We start from the raw sequence: 21,004 nt of genomic DNA on the forward strand, positions 1-21,004 counted from the left end.
TTTCGACCCACTTGTGTACTTGGAAAAACTATGGTGGCAAGCAGAGGTCAGACTGGAGATGGCCTATAAGACCTAAAATCTATATCTCTATGTATTGCAGCCTCCTGCAATATTGATATATTTGGTATATAAATGACAATATAACAATTTCCAAATGAGTGATTGAGTGTCTTAATTCAGCTGCTGATATATGCGGTAACATATTGTCATTTACAGTCAAAACTATTAATATCTGGTTACTTTCTTTTGCAACATCATAGACTGATTACATGTTAGATCAGAATTATAACAATCCACAGACTGATGGTCTAACAAAATCAATGAAATCGTTTCATTTTCTTTTTTGTATTACTTTGAGCAAACAAATTCAATGGTGCAAAATAATTAAACCTAAGCAAAAATCTACCAGAAAAACAATGACAATAAAAAAATATTGATCTACCCGTAATTACTGTGGTATCGACCATATTCTGATACTATATTTTGTCTCGTTACTGGTATTTGTATCACCACATACGTTACTGGTATTTCTATCAATGTGCCCACCCCCGTTTACATTCAAGAGCTCTAGCTTGGCGGTTAGCATGGCTTCTTGTGTCCTCCTTTTGGTGTGTAGTGTAGCGTGTGTAGCTCTTCTTTGTCCTCCAGTCCATCCATCCATCCATCCATCCATCCATCCATCCATTTTCTACCGCTTGTCCCTCGCAAAGTCGCGGGAGCCTATCCCAACTGCACTCGGGCAGAAAGCGGGGTACACCCTGGAAGTGTCGCCACCTCATCGCAGGTCCAGCACAGACAACATTCACACTCACATTCACACACTAGGGCCAATTAAGGCAGGGCAAGTGTATTTATAGAGCACAGTTCGTACACAAGGGAATTCAAAGTGTTTTTTTTTTAGAAAATTACAAGAAGGCAAAAATAAAATAAAAATTATCATAATTAAACCATAATTCGTACTTGTACTCAAAAAATTAAGCAATATGTTTTCTTTTCACAGGTAGAGTCTGTATTTGAAACCGCTGTGGAGGAAAAGGAAGAGGAATCTACATTAACAAGTATGTTTTTTTAAGTATTGCACCATTCAAGTCAAAGGACACAACTTTTCATTTATATCGATCTGGGGTTAAGAAAGGCCACTCCACAATGAGATCAAAATTTGAGAGTTTTATCAAGACAAGACTATTTTGGACAAAACCATATTTACAGCTGTGTAGCAACAGTTTTGGAAGACAATATTTTTTTCTTTTGCCTAACTGTGCACCATCTTACAAAACAAGGTTGATCTAGTGTATAAGGTACTAGCATTTTGGAGGCATGCAGCGTTACAACAATGATCTATGTAGACAAATAAAATGTAAATTGGGACTTTACAGGTAAAGCTGAAAAGATGTTGAGTACAAACTATAGCAGTAATCTGTTTGTGTGCACGTTAATGTTATGTGCAACCGTAAGTGTGAAGTACAATGCACACTCTGTACCTCACAGTGCTCGGACAAAGAACCTAGTGCATTTCCAACATTATGGAAACTCATACAAAAGGAAGTTTGTAAGATGTAAAAAGAGAAAATAAGTCATTTAGGGTACCAGTGATACATTTTAAACAAGAATAATTTGTAACATAAAATGGTAAAAGCAATAGAAGCCGCTAAGAAATTATGCAAAAAAAAAAAATTCATTTGTGGCAATCCATAAGAAGTACATTTTCTTTTAAAACAAATACATTTTCAATGATTATGTACAACTGAATGATGGCAAAAAGAAGTGGTGAATGTCTGTGGTTCACTTTGTCATATTATTAGTAGAATGCCTCTTTAAAATGTATTACTGGGGGGTTAATTAATTAATTGTAGTCAGTACATCATGCATGAGTTATCAACAAAGACCAAAAGTTGTATCTCGTCCTTAAATTATGATCAGAAGTTAATGTCATTAAAAAGTCAATTGCTTTAAAAAAAAATTTGAACAGCTGGTAAATACATTTCCATGAAGTAATGCCAATAGGTCAAAAGCAATAAAGTGACACTTGCTTTTTTTCATGTGATAATTGTTGCATTACTAAATCAGTTACTGCCTCTGCACACCACAAATGAGTCAACCCGCTGTTGTCTTTCAGAACTGGGTAACACAATTTCTACATTGTTTGGAGGAGGATCCTCCGAACCTGCCCCAAATGTGACTGAACCTGTCCAGGTAATGTTGTTGGTAAATATAGTACAGTGGGCATTAGGGTTGTACGGTATACCGGTACTAATAAAGTATTGCGATGCTAGTTGATTGAAATCGGTACTATACTGCCTTTGAAAAGTACCAGTACCGTTCTTTCATCTGAGTGCCGCTGTGCGGCGGTGACTACAGAGCCAAGGCGCATGATGTTGAGTGTCAAAACGCGCACACACAAAGTGCATACAAGCAATAACATCTTGGAGAAAAACAACAATTCTACTGGTTAATAAAGAGGGTCCGTGAAGCGCAATATGGAGGTATTTGGGCTTCAAAACAAACGATAAAGGTGACGCTTTAAACAAAGAAGCGCAGCGCTTCAAGTGTTGCTTTAAAACACGCCTTGCCAAATATGGCAATTAGTATTACCGCCTTTGCTTCAAACTTAGGTAAATATTTAAATAAGCATTCAGATCTGCATAAGGAGTTATAAAGAGTGACAGGTATGTAGCTGTTCCACCTGTCTTGCTGTTCAGCTCCGGTGCAGGGGAGACGTTCCCTTCAGTTCACTTTACCCCGCAATGGGTCTACTAAGCTCCGTTTTCCGGTCAGAATTTGAGGCCGCCGATTTGTGACAATCTGGTTGCTTTAATTTTTAGTTTTGCAGGACGCAACCGAACCCATTCATCACTTTACTGCGCTTCTCGCTCGCTCCCTCACTGACATCACTCAGCCAACACGTTGACATTCTCACAGTGTACGCTCATACGTAAACCAGCTCCCCTGTTTTGCCCATGTAGATACATAACATGTAGATACGTAGACGCACACACAGTTTGTGTTTTATCTTTAACAGATGTGTGCTTTACCTGCTAAATGGCTTATCTGGGTACATTTATCTATAGTTTTGTTTTAGTACTTACTAAAAATTGTATTTGTCTTAAAGCACAGACCAGGATTGGCAACCATAAATCTTGAAACATTTATTATGTTAATAAAGCTTTTGATTATGGAGGACTGTTTTTCTTGTTGCATTCAAAGAACAATTTACAATTTTCCATATTACATAATGTGTTTAATGCCCTTTAAGTTACATTTTAACCTTCTAAAATTGTTCTTTGAGTGCAATAGGAAACATATGTTTATTGTATTGTAAGATTTTCTGTTAAAATAAAGCCAAAATTGACACTTTTTCGTTGTTCCCTTAATTTGGAAAAGTATTGATATACATTTTGGGATCGGTACCAAATGATTGGTATCGGAACAACCCTAGTGGGCATACTAAGGTGATAGACAATTGTAAAATACCATGCTACAGTAAATACTAGGACTGGAAATATGCAACAAATCGCACAATATAAGCAGATACTGTCATTGTCAAGATATATAGATCTAACAACCTATGATATATCCACATGTTTATAGGGGTGTGACAAAACATGTATATTTCATAGTTTATATTTTGCAACATTAAAAGTACAAATAGCAATAGTGAACTTTTTAAGTGCAAAAGAACTTTAAACAGGATTTTCTTAAACACGTCTGACGACACTATTTTAAACTCATTCAGAAAAAAACATTTCAAGCCTCTTTAGATCAAATACATTAAGTAGAAACAAAAATAATTAACACATGAATACAAAAAGTAACTTATCTTACTAGGCGCAGTTTTCTCTGCAAACTCAAATCCATTACTATTTTTCACTTCATTTCATTTTCATTTCATCTATTCATTTATTTCAGGCAATAACACAGAAAAAGTACAAGGTAGACAACACATACTGTAATAATATTAATTAATATAATGCAAAAGGTAATGTACATTATGTAAACATGATGATCCAGTTTTGCCTGAAAGTTCCCCATTCAATTATTACGTAATACATTGAGCTTCACTGCTACTTTGTTCAAGCTGTCTGAATGGCTGGGCTTAGATGATCTTTGAGACGACGCAAACCGATTCCATTCACGGCCAACAAGTTGCAGAGAAATGCTTATTCAATTCACGGGCAACAGCGCTGTGAAGGCATTATGCTGTGTCATTAAACTGCACATTTTGTATTGTCCTTTTTTTATTTAGCCAGTCTAAGGCACTTGTGTACAAGAGTCATGCTGTCTAATAAGCATCTTGATATGCCATACATTTGAGGGGGATAAACTATCTTGGCAAAGGATAAGCTCTCACAAACACAGATTTACACAGATTTGTACACAGATTGTGTGATTAATCTAAACGATATCTGATTAATGCAATAATTATTCGTGATTAAACGCATGAGTTAACTTGTTATTTATGACAGCCCTTATGAATATATTATACGCATGCATTTATATATGTACGTAAGTGTGATTAATCTGAATAATTAAACTAATTGTTTCATTACCTAATGTTATGTTTGTGCTGTCAAACAGTTTTCTGCTAAGCCATCGATGAGTAGCTTTACCTTTTATAATCTGATGCCCAGTTACCAGTTAGTCTAGTTCAGTTCAAAGTTGTTCTTGGTATGGCAGAAGTAGATGCTGCTGTACACATGACTTGAATGGCAATGACTAATTTCACAAACATATGAGAGTCACTGTATTTGTGTGTAATTACAAACATACATTATCACAAAAAATACTGATTTGTGTGTGTGTGTGTGTGTGTGTGTGCGTGCGTGCGTATAGGATGAGGAGGAGGTACCTACAGAGTCTGGAATTGATGGCAGGGATGAGAATAGAAAGGATGACACCCAGACAGTGGAGGCTGCAAAGGAGGAATCCGAGAAAAGTAATACAGAAGAAGAAAGCCAGAAGAAAATGGAGGATGCAAGTCCCTTGACTGATGACAAGGTAAGATCGTCAAATTATGAAACCGATAAATCAACATGTAGAAAATATTTACGATAATTTATTACCTATTAGAGCGATTAAAAGGTGTTGAAAAGAAGAAAATATTTCAAGTAATTCTTATAATATCAGTAAGTCTGTATTGGTAACTGAAGCACACACACACACACACACACACACTGCTCGTCCGCACACACACTGCTCGTCCGCACACAATAGAAGTAGGGCCAGATGAAAACAATTTAGCAGTCTGTCTTGCCGGAATCTTGCAAGCACTGCTGCGATGGTCTTGAGGCGTCGTTAATTTTGCATGGCGAGACATGACTCGCACAAGATGTACCAACCAGCATCCAGTCAGCTGACCCGCATGTAAACACTTTGGACACTGGTTTGATTTCTTCATTAAGGGCCAGCACATACATTTACCTTTGCTGTGTGTTTTAGTGCAGCAACAAATCTTCTCTCTGGCTTTAAGATTAGGATCATTGCAGCACGCCATTCTGGAAGCTGAGTCATTTTTTTAAGTATGCCTTCATTTCCCTGGTGATGTAGCTCCTCTACTAGATATGTAGCCACCAGTACTACTAGGTAGCGGCAGTGTTTTTGCAGAAACCTTCAAATATAATGTAATGCTTTCTAATGCCGTTTTAATACTATAATGCAACATTTTAAAGGAAGGTGATACATTAAAAGGTAAACACTGTACATTATTACTACTGTAGTCTGTTTTATTTCCCTAGAATTAAGGGGATTCCATAATTTTTTCACTCTGCTTGATCCAAAAATTAAACTGTTTCAACTACCAGCATTTATTTTCTTGATTAATTTTAGTGTTTCTTTAACCAGATTGTCATTTGAAATTATTATAGTTTTGTGTCATGTCTGTTATCTGTTTTTTTGTTGTTGTTTTTTCAACAAAACTGAGTGAAAAATGGCTTGCGGTAGCGCTCTTTCCTGCACTGTAGCTGTAACAGTCTTTTGCTGAAGGAGCTACTTCGGGCTACACAATGTTGCACATGGGGTGAGAGGGGTTGGACACAATGTCGTACTTAGGGTGAGAGGTATTGGACATTATGGATGTCAACTTAGCCAACATTCTTCTGTTAGCCACCTCCTCAATGCTGTCCAGTGGACAGCCTAGGACGGAGTCAGCTCTCTTAATGACTTTATTAGGTTTGTTCCTGTCTTTTTATTGTCCTGCCCTCACTCCAGCTAATGGATGGTATAGAACATCGCAGGTGCCACCACGATGTCATAAAATGTGCGCAATTGTCACCCTCACACCCCGAAGGACCACACACTCCTCACGAGGTTTAGGCGACCTTGACCTTTCTTTTTCAATGTGAAAGAGCAATGAATGACTTAATATACAAGATGCAGTTAATTCTGGGTCTCTGCTTTTCCTGCATGTCTTAGTACTTAATCCTCAGTATGAATGCGAAATGGTTTAAAAAAAATTGTATTCATTATGGTCTTTAAAAATAGTCTTTAAAAGGTCTTCAATTTGACTTGTTGAAACCTGCAGAGACCCTGTTTAAGCACTGGTACTGATTTGGTACTAGTATTGATTAAAATGTAAACGATACCCATCTTTAGCGCCGCCCTAGGGGCTCCCTGGAGCTTTTTCAAAAATGTATGAAAATGGAAAAAGATGAAGGAAAAAAAAAATGTTTGTTTTAATATGGAATCTGTAGGAGGACAAACATTTCTAACTGTTAAAAATCCCACTGTTTATATTAAACATGCTTTACTGATGAGCGTATTTGGCGAGCGCCGTTTTGTCCTACTAATTTCAGCAGTCCTCGAACTCATGATAATTTTACATGTAGAACGTTCTTCGACGCTGCCACAGAAAGACTGTTTTATGCCACTCCTTGTTCGTCTCATTTTGTCCACCAAACGTGTTATGCTGTGCGTGAATGCACAAACGTGTGTTTTGTTGATGTGTGTTTAGTTGATGTTATTGACTTGCTGAAGTGCTAATCAGGCATATTTCGTCAGCAGTGCATGACTGCAAGCTAATCGATGCTAACATGCTATTTAGGCTACCTGTATATACATGTTGCATCATTACGCCTCGTTTGTAGATATATTTGAGCTCATTTAATTTCCATCATTTATGTCATCTGTTCATTTAATATATATTTGCCTGTCTCATGACATATCTCATCTGTATGTAATGTTGGCTGCATTTCTGATAGTTGTTTGTGTGACCACAGCAAATGTTACTCAGCTTGCAAAGATTGTAATAAATCCATTAGAAGAAGACAGCCTGCTGTTTTTCTTTAACTTTGACACCCACTATACATTTGGCCATTCTAATTAAACCAATAATTTCTAGTAGTTATCTGAGAAGCCTCCATTTTACTAATGTTTTCCAATTTTGTAAAATTGTGTGTAATAAATATTACATTTCAACATTTCTGTCAGCGAAGATTAGCGTTAGCCTGCTACACATTGTCATTTTGATAGTAGGCTAATAAAGACACATTAATTATATGAGGCTTTTATTTTTTTGTGGCTCCAGACAGAATATTTTTTTAATTTTTGGTCCAATATGGCTCTTTTAACATTTTGGGTTGCCCCCTAAGTGTTTGATTAATGGAAAATGAAGTTCTGTAGTAATTTATGTAAACAAACAGCATTTTACTACTGTGGGCCGCCAGCAAAGCAGCGTCGCTGGTTGCAAAACAGCCTGGGTATTAGCATCCCTTCTTTTGCAGGACGAAAAAGACGGTGAAAAAAAACCTACAGAGGAGAAGCTTGTGGAAAAGCTTTCAAAACCTCAGAAAAAGGCTAAGATTTCTGAAGACATTACTATTGAAGTCATTCTCAATGATGTCCTGGATCCCACTGCTGATGATCTTAAAGCCTCCAAAAAGAAGTAAACCACAATTTATATACACAAGATTTTCATGCAGCCTCCCAGTCACTTTCCTTGGTATTTAAGTGAACCACACTTTGTTCAAATCTATTTCAGGCTGCAGGAATTGACGGATCGAGACCTGGCAAAACACGAAAGGGAAAAGATGCTCAACAGCCTCGAAGCTTTTATCTTTGAAACACAGGTAAGCCTTGTTGTTCTTGTAGTTGGTCACGCGGGTTGCAAACATTTCAATTGGGATTTTGATCAGAAACACACTCTCGAAACAACATATACCACATTCATGTGGTATATGTTGACATGACATGACAATAGGGATGCTGTTATTGGGCTCATATTAAGCCTTTCTCTGCCTCCAAACAAGTTGAGTCAACTTGATACCAAATAACAGTTTTTAGTCTCATCTAACCGCATCACATTCTTCCAAGCCTTATCTGAGTTATCATGTGTTGATTCTCAAATTTCAAAGGTGTCTTCTTGAGCAAGGGTACATTGTGGGCACTGCAATATCTCAATCCATTACAGCAGAGTGTGCTATTAATTATTTTCTTGGGGACTTTGCTCCCAAATCCCTTGATCATCAACCTGCTCCTTCTTTGTTATTCTGGGCTTGTCCCTCTGTTTTCCCACAATCATCTTTACCCCATGATCATCTGTACAATTCAGGAATTATTACGCCATTAGTGGTCTCTTTCTCAAAGTAGCTTCTTTTTGATGTTCTTTTAGTCCATTCCAGTCTTAAGCAGTTCTCCAGTGGTCCTTGGACAGCTTTTTGTTCTTGCCCATGGTAGTAGAGAGGTTTAATGGAAGATATTTGTGTGACAGGTGTCCTAACAAGTTTAGCTTAGGAGTACTTCCTTAAAGGGACAAGACTAATTTGTTTGCTGTATAGGCACATACAGTAACTGGTCTGTGGAGTTCAAAGAGTTTGCTAGCTAATTGTGGACTCCATATCTTCGTAAGCGGGTAAACTTATAAATTCAGCAGGGGATCGAATACTTTTTTCCCCACTGTATGTTCGGTTAATTGGAAACTGGGCCTAATTTACTAAAGGTTTGTGGCACTAAAACAAGTGCAAACCTGATACCACATGCAAAGCTGGTCTACTAAATGTGTGCAAAGTGGATTGCGTCTCTTAAGTGAACAAAATCAGGCGTGCCATCCATTTTGCATCTGTCTTCATTAAGATGCAAAATATATGCTGATCATCAAAACGCCCACAATACTGGGAGGATAATTTGAATTTGAATTTATTAATGGAAAACCCCTTGAGATGCAGCATCTCGTTTTCAAGGGGGACCAAAGACATTTAAAATTAACACTATACAGTACAACACAAGTTACACAACAAACAATTACAGACAATTACTAATGACAATTTTGCTCAGATACCTCTCAGCTCACACAAATCTCCCATAATTTACAATATTTACAATAGAATAACATAATGCAGTAAAATAAATATAATATTAATACATTAAATTCCAACAAAGGACATACTACATACACTGGCATTCAGTTTTAAGATAAACAAAAAGAGACATTTTGAAGGGACCAATGGTTGATAAAGACCTCAGGGAGACAGGCAGATGATTGCAGTCAAAGGGGGCTGTAAAAGAAAGGGACCTCCGGGCCAGCTCTTTACGCATGGTAGGGACAGTAAATGTAGGATATTGAGTGTCTTAGAGGGTAGGATGATATAAAGGGCACAAGAAAACATTTCAAATATGGTGGTAGATTAAAATACACTTGAATATAAATAAAAACGAGTTGTACAGCCGTCGCTTGTCAGGATGGAGCCAGTTGAGCTGGGTGTATAAATGACAGTGATGAGTTCTGTATGGACAACTTAAAATAAATCTACCCATTAAGAGGTTTAAGGTGTATATCATAGGTATTAATATAAACAATGTCCGCATAGTCAATAATTGTTAAAATAAATTGAGAGATTATTTTCCTTCTGACTTGAAATGTAAAACAGTTTGATGATCTGTATAGTGGCATTATGCAGAAGTGTGTTCTCTTAATGATATAGTCAATATGTAATTTAAAGTTAAGTTCACAGTCAAGCCAGACTCCTAGGTACTTCACAGCGGTCTCCGTCTCCTTGAGAAAATGCAAATATAATTATAAAACACGTGTAATATGATTTATCAACACTCGCCACCGTTTTGCGAGCACTATTTGGCGTTTTATTTAGCACACGTCAGAATGAAGTGCAAACTGACAGTTCCACCTGTAGGATCAGTGCTTGCACTGCATAGACAGAAGATGGACAGATGAGAATCCTTCGTCCTATGTGTGTGTGTGTCACCATTTTGGTGGGCGGTCAGAAATAAAAAATATTAAAATATCATCTATTCAGCAATAAAAATATTAAAAATATATTCTATTCAGCAATTTCATTTAATCACTTTATTGTTGCTGAATGACTTATGGGGCTGAATAAAAATGTATTCAATTGATGCGTTTTGGTGTTTAGTGGCATTTAATTTTTTTTTATGTTTATGTATTTTAAATTTAGGACATATATTACTGTAATATACAGTGTTGGCGCTAGGAATTTTCAAAATCAAGTCATAAAAATGGGGTCCCACAGTACATTTTTGGGGGCCCACTTTTTTGTAACCGTTTTGAAAACAAAAGATAAATGTATGCATTATCCTGTTATAAATCACATTCTATTTTGTGTTTTGGAAACATTTTGTCATAAACGTTACTTAATTCATTAAAAAAATTATACAAAAAACACATTTTTATGCATATGTAAATGTATTCAGTTATGAACATTCATTGACTTTCTTCTTTCCTTCATGGATCTGAACTTAATCGCTGCCAGTATTTTTTTCTATATTTTCATTTAATAAGTTGTATGTATATTTATTTCAGTATAAAAGTGTAAAAAGTGTTTTGCTTCGGTCATGAAATTATTATAATCGTGTGCCAGGGCATACATGCATACTACAAATTGAATTGATTATCCGCCCGAATGCAGCTAAGATAGGCTCCATCAACCCCCCCCCCCCAACCCCGAAAGGGACAAGCGGTACAAAATGGATGGATGGATTCTCACCTGTATGTAGATCATCAGTCGCTTAAAAACCGCCACATCTACACTTTCATGGCAAATAATGCCAACAAATTTAGAATTTGGCAAGTTAGTTTCAATGTAATTTAATACTGTGGCACTCAATGCCTGTAGCATTTCATTTCTGGCTTCGTGATGGCCATAAGCTGTGTGTTTCCTTTTTAAGAATGGCAATATGTGGGGTGAGTGAAGTGTGTAAGTGAGTGGGTAAGTTAGGAAAGTGAGCGCTAGCATGTTCAGGAGTGTTAATAGCATGGTGAGTGTCCGGTTGGCTTTGTGGAAAACATAAATAAAGAGTTGTAACAAATCGATGGCCTCGTCATTACGACCAAAGAGCGGAACTGCAGGGACCCACTGCCGGGTAAAGTGGAGGGTGTTACCCCCGACAATACATCGGCCCTGGAGGGAACGTCTCCCCTGCGCTCCTCAACCACGGTCTGGGAGCCGACAAGCAGGAAAGGTGTAGGCCACCTACTCAGTGGCCTAGTGGTTAGAGTGTCCGCTCTGAGATCGTTAGGTTGTGAGTTCAAACCCCGGCCGAGTCATACCAAAGACTATAAAAATGGGACCCATTACCTCCCTGCTTGGCACTCAGCATCAAGGGTTGGAACTGGGGGTTAAATCACCAAAAATTATTCCCGGCACCGCTGCTGCCCACTGCTCCCCACTGCTCCCCTCACCTCCCAGGGGGTGAACAAGGGGATGGGTTAAATGCAGAGAACAAATTTCACCACACCTAGTGTGTGTGACAATCATTGGTACTTTAACTTTAACATGATGTTTCTTGGTGCCTGGTGAGGCTGGGTTTTTTGAAAATCAGTGCACAGGGTTGTAAAGGTGTTTTTTTCTTAGCCCGTGGCGTGCAAAACACCATTCCATCGTCATAAGTGAGCCATTTGCTGAAAAGTGGCTCCTGAAGCCACGTTTCATTGACGCTTTGCTTCTTGGGTTTGTTGCTCGCCATGACGAAAACTAGAACACGTGGGAGTCCTAATACCGGAAATGCAGTATTTGTGATTGTTTAAACTTTTGGCAAATCAAAATTTAAGAAATTGTACCGGAAAGTTCATTATTTTGTAGTCGACCAATAAAACGCAATAAACAGGGACGGAAATTTGACTCGGCAAAACAAAATGCCGGCAAAAAAGCGATAATCGATTTAAAAAAACAAAAAACAAACTGGAGTTTTGAAGGCAGGGTCGGTAAAAAAAAAAAAAATTGTGGACGCGCGGACTTCCGGAAAAGCGCGTCCTTTTTTTTTTTTCAATGCGTAAAAATACACAAAGTGCGTTAACGCCAACAGTGATATATTTACTACATGAAAAGACGTCTTTCATTGTGCATTTTCTAGCGTTTTAGTCATTCCAGACGCAGCAATGCGCTGGTGATGCGATCCACAACCTTGCGCACCGAATGTGAAAGAAAAGTGTAAGAAAGTGTCTGTGTGAATATGTTTTTGTTGCCTGAGGAGGTGTTACAGATTATAGATGTGTGCTGCAAATGATCAAGTGTCTCTGTGGTAAAAGCCTTGTATGCGTGCAAAATCCTTATTTAAATAAGGCGGTCTATATCACTGTTCAATTGCACACGAAGTGTTAGTAGGTCACATGCAACTTACCCACTCATAGTATACGCTATTTAATTTTTTGCATACGCTGTCTAGCGCGTGGTATTTGGATCTTAGTAAATCAGACCCTAAATTGCTAATAAGTGTTAGTGTAAATGTTTATCGACATGTGTCCTGTGGTTGGCTGGTGTCCAGTCAAGGGTGTACCATGCCTCTCACCCCAAGTCATGTGGGATTGGCTCCAGTTTACCCGTGGCGTTAAGGACAAGCGTTATCGGAAATGGATGGATTGAATACAAGTACCGTCACACCCCTAATGTAAAGTAATATCTCAATGGAAATATAGGTGAGCACAGTGGTTCTCAACCTGTTTTCAGTGAAATACCTGAATATATATTCTTTAGCAAAATACACCTTAACCAGAAAGAGGCATTTTTGATTGGAAAAAAAGATGTAAAATACAGCACTTCTTGTTTGAAACATTTTTTTTAATAAAAATACATCAATGATTCAAATTGTAAACAAAGAAATAATTAACTTAGTTTAAAAAAACATGTACATTAAATAATTAGGGACGGCGTGGCGCAGTGGGAGAGTGGCCGTGCGCAACCCAAGGGTCTCTGGTTCAATCCCCACCTAGTACCAACCTCGTCATGTCCGTTGTGTCCTGAGCAAGACACTTCACCCTTGCTCCTGATGGGTGCTGGTTAGCGCCTTGCATGGCAGCTCCCTCCATCAGTGTGTGAATGTGTGTGAATGGGTAAATGTGGAAGTAGAGTCAAAGCGCTTTGAGTACCTTGAAGGTAGAAAAGCGTTATACAAGTACAACCCATTTATCATTTACCATTTAATTATCAACTTCCAGTGGCCTTTTTTGGAATTGTGATAGTGTTGTGTGGTGTGCATTCTTAAATAAATAGACAAATGTATTTAGTACCCCTGGAATGCTTTCAGATACCATAACCTCAAAGGGGAAGCAGTACCTCTATTTGGAAACTTCTGTGCTAATATACGTGACCTCAGAGAAGCATCCTTTTTAAAAGTGCAAACATTCTTTTTCCAGGACAAGTTACACCAGGACGATTACCAGCTAGTGGTGACAGAAGAGGAGAGGGAACAGATGTCTTCCAAACTGAGTGAAGCGTCAGTTTGGATGGACGATGATGGCTACTCTGCCACCACCAAGCAACTGAAGGAGAAGCTTTCTCAGCTCAAAACTATGTGCAAGGACATGTTTTTTAGAGTGGAGGAGCGACGGAAGTGGCCTGACCGACTTTCGGCTCTGGACACCATGCTAAACACCTCCAACTTCTTTCTTAAGTGAGTATTGGAATCGAAAGCCTTGAGATGTTTTTTTTCCTGTTTTCTTTGTACTGAGATGCTTTTCATTCTTTTAAAGGAGCGCAAGACTAATTCCAGAAGATGACCAGATTTTTACTGAAGTTGAGCTTAATATGTTGGAAAAAGTGATCAATGAGACCATGGTAGGTGGTGAGAAGTGTCATTTTATTCATTTAATTGTATGATCCAATATATTTGAAATTTTAAACATATGAGGGATGTGAATCGTGCAAATCACAATTCAATTCAAAGTGACGTTCGAATTCTGAATTTATTTTTGATTCCAAATTATTGTTGTACCTTTACAAAACAGGTTAAAGGTTACAAAAGCTCCTTTTAACTGCTGACTTATACGCACAGCTAGTAAGTGCAGAGATGGCTTAAAGAATGTATTTTTAAAAATAAATTTTTGAAAACTTTGAATAGATTTAAAGGAGCCATATGTAAGAATCTGGCCAGAAATGGTACTGTAATCACTGTCAAAATTGTGTAGTCCCCTCCCCCTCTCACTGACTGAGGTTGCCAGATACGCATCCGAATCCAGCTCGATCGACTGGGCTACTCCAAGGAACTTTAAATGAGTCCTGCGCTGTAGGTTTCTCTTGTTTATGCTTCTTGCAATATGGTTTACTAAGTAATTATGCCACATTTTACTAATGTCAATTAGCCAAATGTAATTGTAAAGTTACGCAGCAATATTTTAAGTCGGGACAGATTGTTTGCATTACCCTGCTAAAATGTGTAGTTTGACCGCACGGACCACCATCGAATTATATATAACAATATATATCACATAGGCCTACTTTGTTGGCAAGCCAAGGCCAACAGTAAAATTACCGCCACATTTCATTCAGCATAACTCCATGTTGCATCCAACCGGACACACTGCATTCTCTTCAATTTACGCACATCACCATCTTTCAATGCAGTGCGATTCTATGAGCCAACCTATGTTTCACAAAAACCACATTGCGCATAAATCATATACTACCATGTCAATACACGAACTAGAAAATCATTACATGCAATGCATTACATTGTGCCAAGCAAATACCGCCCCATATGTGCCTGATGCACATACAGTACTAGAAAGCGCAATTGTGTAGGCCTGTTGTTCTCATTTGTTTAGACTGATGCAGACTTCAGTTATTAGGTTGATGACAGTTGGCAAGGTGAGTGAAGCCGCAGACCAAGGAAAAGAAGAGTAACATGAGGGAGGGACATGGCATGACAGGGCTACTAGCATGCTAAGCATTCGTTGCACGAACATACTAGCTTTGTTAGACAAGATCATAGACTGTATTGGACAATATAGTTTACATACCAAATGTCCATTTCCATTTATTACACATAAGTTTGGCGTCAGATGAAAAAATCTTCTCCGCCTTCAATCGTCTCCATCTTTCAAAGGCATCCCTGATACAAATCTTCGTTTTGTTCCTGGCTTTGTCATGAATAAGTTGAGAATCGTAACAAGGCCTTTTAGATTTACTAAAGTATGACATGTTTAGTAACTTTACCAGTGGCAGTAGCTAGACAAAGAACACACAGACTTTCTAATTGTTTAAAACGATGGAGGGCGGGACATCGAAATGCAAACAATAACAAGATTTCGGGGCTGTAAAAAGAAGATTTTGGGGCTGTAAATCTAATTTTGAAATGAGCATATCCCGGCTAAACTACTGTTATTGGTTATAGAGGTATTCGGAAAGAACATGATTTATTAATGCCTTTTGACATATCGACCATTTAATGATGATTTGACATGCAATTCTTACATATAGCTCCTTTTTAAAGTCGTAAAAAATAATCGCTATTCGGATATGAATTGGGTTTTTTTCCAGCACCCCTAATATATATGTCTGGTAAGCTGTTCTAAAATGTGATGTACAATGAGTAACATGATCTGTCCATTACAGACATGGAGAAATGAGACTACAGCCGAACAAGAGAAACGTTCTCCAAAAGAGCGTCCAATACTTCTCTCCAAAGAAATTGAAGCAAAACTTGTGCTGCTGGACAGAGAAGTTAACTATCTGCTCAACAAGGCAAAGTTTGCCAAGCCGAAGTCTAAAGCCAAGGCCAAAAATACGACCAGCTCTGATAAAAGCAGCAAGCCCAATGGCACAACCGAAGAAAAAGTAATCCCTCCCAAAGAGGAAAGCGAAGAAAGAAAGACTGGTGTGTCTTGTATTTTTTGTAATAACACCTTAAGTGCTTTCTAACCTTCAAATTGCTGTACCTCTTCAAATCCAGAAAATGTTGAAGACAATCCCCCGCCCTCAAAGGAAGACACATCTCAGACAGAATCGGATCGCCAATCACTGCTCATAGATGAAACGACTACAGGTGCGTTGAAGTTTAATTAAACACTACCTACATATGAACTACTAATCTTGTCAATAAGTTTACATCAAGAAAAAAAAAGAAAAAGAAAAAAACATATATATATATATATACAGGTAAAAGCCAGTAAATTAGAATATTTTGAAAAACTTGATTTATTTCAGTAATTGCATTCAAAAGGTGTAACTTGTACATTATATTTATTCATTGCACACAGACTGATGCATTCAAATGTTTATTTCATTTAATTTTGATGATTTGAAGTGGCAACAAATGAAAATCCAAAATTCCGTGTGTCACAAAATTAGAATATTACTTAAGGCTAATACACAAAAGGGATTTTTAGAAATGTTGGCCAACTGAAAAGTATGAAAATGAAAAATATGAGCATGTCAATACTCAATACTTGGTTGGAGCTCCTTTTTCCTCAATTACTGCGTTAATGCGGCGTGGCATGGAGTCGATGAGTTTCTGGCACTGCTCAGGTGTTATGAGAGCCCAGGTTGCTCTGATAGTGGCCTTCAACTCTTCTGCGTTTTTGGGTCTGGCATTCTGCATCTTCCTTTTCACAATACCCCACATATTTTCTATGGGGCTAAGGTCAGGGGAGTTGGCGGGCCAATTTAGAACAGAAATACCATGGTCCGTAAACCAGGCACGGGTAGATTTTGCGCTGTGTGCAGGCGCCAAGTCCTGTTGGAACTTGAAATCTCCATCTCCATAGAGTAGGTCAGCAGCAGGAAGCACGAAGTGCTCTAAAACTTGCTGGTAGACGGCTGCGTTGACCCTGGATATCAGGAAACAGAGTGGACCGACACCAGCAGATGACATGGCACCCCAAACCATCTCTGATGGTGGAAACTTTACACTAGACTTCAGGCAACGTGGATCCTGTGCCTCTCCTGTCTTCCTCCAGACTCTGGGACCTCGATTTCCAAAGGAAATGCAAAATTTGCATGGTTGGGTGATGGTTTGGGGTGCCATGTCATCTGCTGGTGTCGGTCCACTCTGTTACCTGAGATCCAGGGTCAACGCAGCCGTCTACCAGCAAGTTTTAGAGCACTTCATGCTTCCTGCTGCTGACCTGCTCTATGGAGATGGAGATTTCAAGTTCCAACAGGACTTGGCGCCTGCACACAGCGCAAAATCTACCTGTGCCTGGTTTACGGACCATGGTATTTCTGTTCTAAATTGGCCCGCCAACTCCCCTGACCTTAGCCCCATAGAAAATATGTGGGGTATTGTGAAAAGGAAGATGCAGAATGCCAGACCCAAAAACGCAGAAGAGTTGAAGGCCACTATCAGAGCAACCTGGGCTCTCATAACACCTGAGCAGTGCCAGAAACTCATCGACTCCATGCCACGCCGCATTAACGCAGTAATTGAGGCAAAAGGAGCTCCAACCAAGTATTGAGTATTTTACATGCTCATATTTTTCATTTTCATACTTTTCAGTTGGCCAACATTTCTAAAAATCCCTTTTTTGTATTAGCCTTAAGTAATATTCTAATTTTGTGACACACGGAATTTTGGATTTTCATTTGTTGCCACTTCAAATCATCAAAATTAAATGAAATAAACATTTGAATGCATCAGTCTGTGTGCAATGAATAAATATAATGTACAAGTTACACCTTTTGAATGCAATTACTGAAATAAATCAAGTTTTTCAAAATATTCTAATTTACTGGCTTTTACCTGTATATATATATCTATCTCCTAAAACTACAATTGTAACAGTAAACTAAGGTTTTTTCCTTGATAAACTTTGCCTTTGGTTACTTGAAAAGTTAAGTGGCCTTGGATGTGCACTTCTCACCCTATCTCTAAGGGAAAGCCCAGCCACCCATTTCAGCCATTTTCCTTTTGGTCATTACCCAAAGCTTATGACCATGGGCGAGGGGAGGAACTAGAGGAACTGATAAATTAAGAGTTTTGTCTTTCGGTCCGGCTCCCTCTTTGCCACTGATGCGTAGTCTGCATCACTGTAGAAGCCCCATTAATCTACCTGTCGACCTCATGATCCATTCTCGTTAAGTCCTTGTTGTTGTAAGACCCCAAGGTTCTTCCACTTGAGACATGATCTCATCCGCGACCCGGAGATGGCACTCCAATCCTTTCCAGGTAAGAACCAGGTACCCGGATTTGGAGGTGCTAATTCTCATCCCAGCCGCTTCACACTCTGCTGCGAACCCGTGAGAGTTGGAACACACCTTCCAGTCCCCCTTTTTAAAAAGGTGAACCACCACCGCGGTCTGCCAATCCAGGGCACTTCCCCTGATGTCCACACGATGCTGCAGAGTTGTGTCAGCAAAGCCAGCCCTGCAGCATCCTGGGCATTGAGGATTTACAGGTGGATCTCATCTCCCGCCAAGGATCTTATTGACCGCTTCGGCAGATTCCGCACTTTAAATAAGAGATCCCTCCGTTGAGTTCCCAGTCACTGCTTCTTCTTTGAAAGATGTTTCTGTAAGTGAGTAGGTCATCAAAGTATGGATGGATGGATGGATAGTCATAACATCTCAAGTCGAGGTCAGGCGGACAGTATCTCAACTGTACTAAGTGTTGACTATGCACGCTTCCCCCTCCTTGGATGGCAATCTTTCCAGAATCTCTTTGAAGCTATCTGGAAGTTATTCTTCATGGCTTCACCAAACTCCAACCAAGTCCCAGTTTTTGCCTCGATGACTGCCAAAGCCACACACCACTTGGCCTGCCGGTACCTGTCAAATGCTTCCAGAGTAGCATCGGCCAGAAAGGTCTCCTCCTTCAGCTTGACAGCATCTTTTACCGTTGGTGTCCACAAACAGGTCCTGGGATTACCCTCACGTCATGCATGATGTGGTTTTGGGACTTTGTAGGTACGACTGGCTTCCTTCTCCACTGTCAGAGCCAGGTGGTGATTGATTGACTGTCTTCTCATTACACGAGTGTCCAAGACGTATTACCGCATTTTCGACGACACGACCACAACATCCTTATGGTTATACATGCCGTTTGTTTTGATCGATCTGTGATTAGCACAGAAGTCCGATAACGAAACAGTGCTCTGGTTCAGACAAGAGGGGCCGCCTCTTACCAATTATGCCTCTCCGGGTTTCATTTTCATCGCTAACATGCATGTTAAAGTCCCTAGGAAAACAAGGGCATCACCAGAGAGAGCACTCCACAATACTTCCTCTACCTCTAGAAAATCTAAAAAAAAAAAAAGGGGGTAGTGGGTGCTTTTGGCCATATCCACACAGATAGTTTCAAAAATGCATACGCGGTGTTAAAACGATCTCCATCCACACAAGTGTAGTTTCAAAACTGTCAACACACAAAAACGCATTCTCTTGCTGTCATGCACATTTTGTCCAACCATAAGCCTGGAAAAGCACCCACAGCTGACTTGGTGGCGTTACACCTCTGTTACATCTTTATGTTGTTGTATTCGGCATACACTGCCATGTATATTATATTATCTTTACTGCACTTACACAGAGCCCTGGGAACATTATTAACACTCATGGAATTATAACATGTTTAATCAGCAACATGATTATACATTTTAAGTGCAGTGAAGTGTACATTATTTCTAAAATCAGCGCACACTAACCCGAATGTTTAAGTGCCTAAAGCGCATGGTTGTGCGTGTGCCGCTGCAAAACTCTTGAATTATAACACATTTAGCCATTAATGTAGTGATGCGTGTGCAATGAAGCGTACATTGTCTTTAACATCAGTACACACTAACAAGGAGGAAGGATACTGTCATGACTTGATCTTGGGTGTTTGCTTTTCCGGGATGCAACGGAAAGTTGGCTCGGGCGAGACAGGAATGAAGGTACATGATTTATTAATATATCAAAAAAAGTACAAACGAAAAGCGCGCACAGTGGCGGAGAATAAACTATGAAACCAAATACTATAGCAAAAAAGTACAAACGAAAAAACACGCACAATGGCGGAGAACAAACTATGAAACCAAAAAGACTATAAACATGGAACAAAAACTTACTTGGCTTGGACAAAAATAGTTGCTTGAGGAATGGACATGGAAAGAATGGACAGAGCATAAATGTGGTGATGTCGTCAGGACGAACAACAAAAAATGAAAAGCTTAAATAACACAGACATGATTAACGAAAACAGGTGCGTGACGTGACAGGTGAAAACTAATGGTTGCTATGGTGACAAACAAGAGTGCACAATGAGTCCAAACGTGGAACAGGTGAAACTAATGGGTAATCATGCAAACAAGACAAGGGAGTGAAAAGCCAGAAACTAAACAAAACATGACTTAAAACAAAACATGATTACACAGACATGACAGATACATCATGTTTTTTTTAGTTACTCAGGCATGTTATATGCCTGTCAAAGTCTCATCAGCTGGAGGCCCGACAGCAATCGTATTCAAAACAGCTGACTGTCATTGGAGTTGGCGGGAGAGTCGCAAAACACATTTTAATGTGCTTTTTTTATTAATGTTAAGTGAAAATGGCAACATGTTGACATTCAAACACACAGTAAGTCTTATATTGTGTTTAAAGGCAGTGTTGTTGAGCTGTGAAAATGACCGGGCACAACCGTGACGCCATCAGAGTAGTAGAAGTCTCAGTTGCAGCCGTGTACATGCATGCGCTGAGGCTGAGCTGAGAATTTTAGAACTCTGCACCTTAGCCAGCATTTGAAAAAATCTGCGTTTTTAAGGACAAAAGAATGCGTGTTGTCAAGAAGCCTAAACGAGGAGGTAAGTATGAGTCTATTAAGTATCCATGTTCGTGTGGACATGGCCTTAAAC

General features: G+C 39.1%; 1 protein-coding gene across 1 annotated transcript in view; it reads left to right on the top strand.

The window, feature by feature from the left end:
* The window catches only part of hyou1 (hypoxia up-regulated 1), a 40,262-nt gene that overhangs the window by 18,161 nt on the left and 1,097 nt on the right, over nt 1-21,004 (top strand). Inside the window, exons 15-23 of the mRNA XM_061961906.2 lie at nt 1,001-1,058; nt 2,117-2,193; nt 4,831-4,995; nt 7,716-7,876; nt 7,973-8,060; nt 13,595-13,851; nt 13,931-14,015; nt 15,792-16,053; nt 16,129-16,221. Of these exons, the coding sequence (XP_061817890.2) occupies nt 1,001-1,058; nt 2,117-2,193; nt 4,831-4,995; nt 7,716-7,876; nt 7,973-8,060; nt 13,595-13,851; nt 13,931-14,015; nt 15,792-16,053; nt 16,129-16,221 (1,246 nt within the window). The remainder of the gene's footprint in view (nt 1-1,000; nt 1,059-2,116; nt 2,194-4,830; nt 4,996-7,715; nt 7,877-7,972; nt 8,061-13,594; nt 13,852-13,930; nt 14,016-15,791; nt 16,054-16,128; nt 16,222-21,004) is intronic.

Source organism: Nerophis lumbriciformis, linkage group LG09, assembly GCF_033978685.3.
Source record: "Nerophis lumbriciformis linkage group LG09, RoL_Nlum_v2.1, whole genome shotgun sequence".
Classification (NCBI taxonomy): Eukaryota; Metazoa; Chordata; class Actinopteri; order Syngnathiformes; family Syngnathidae; genus Nerophis; species Nerophis lumbriciformis.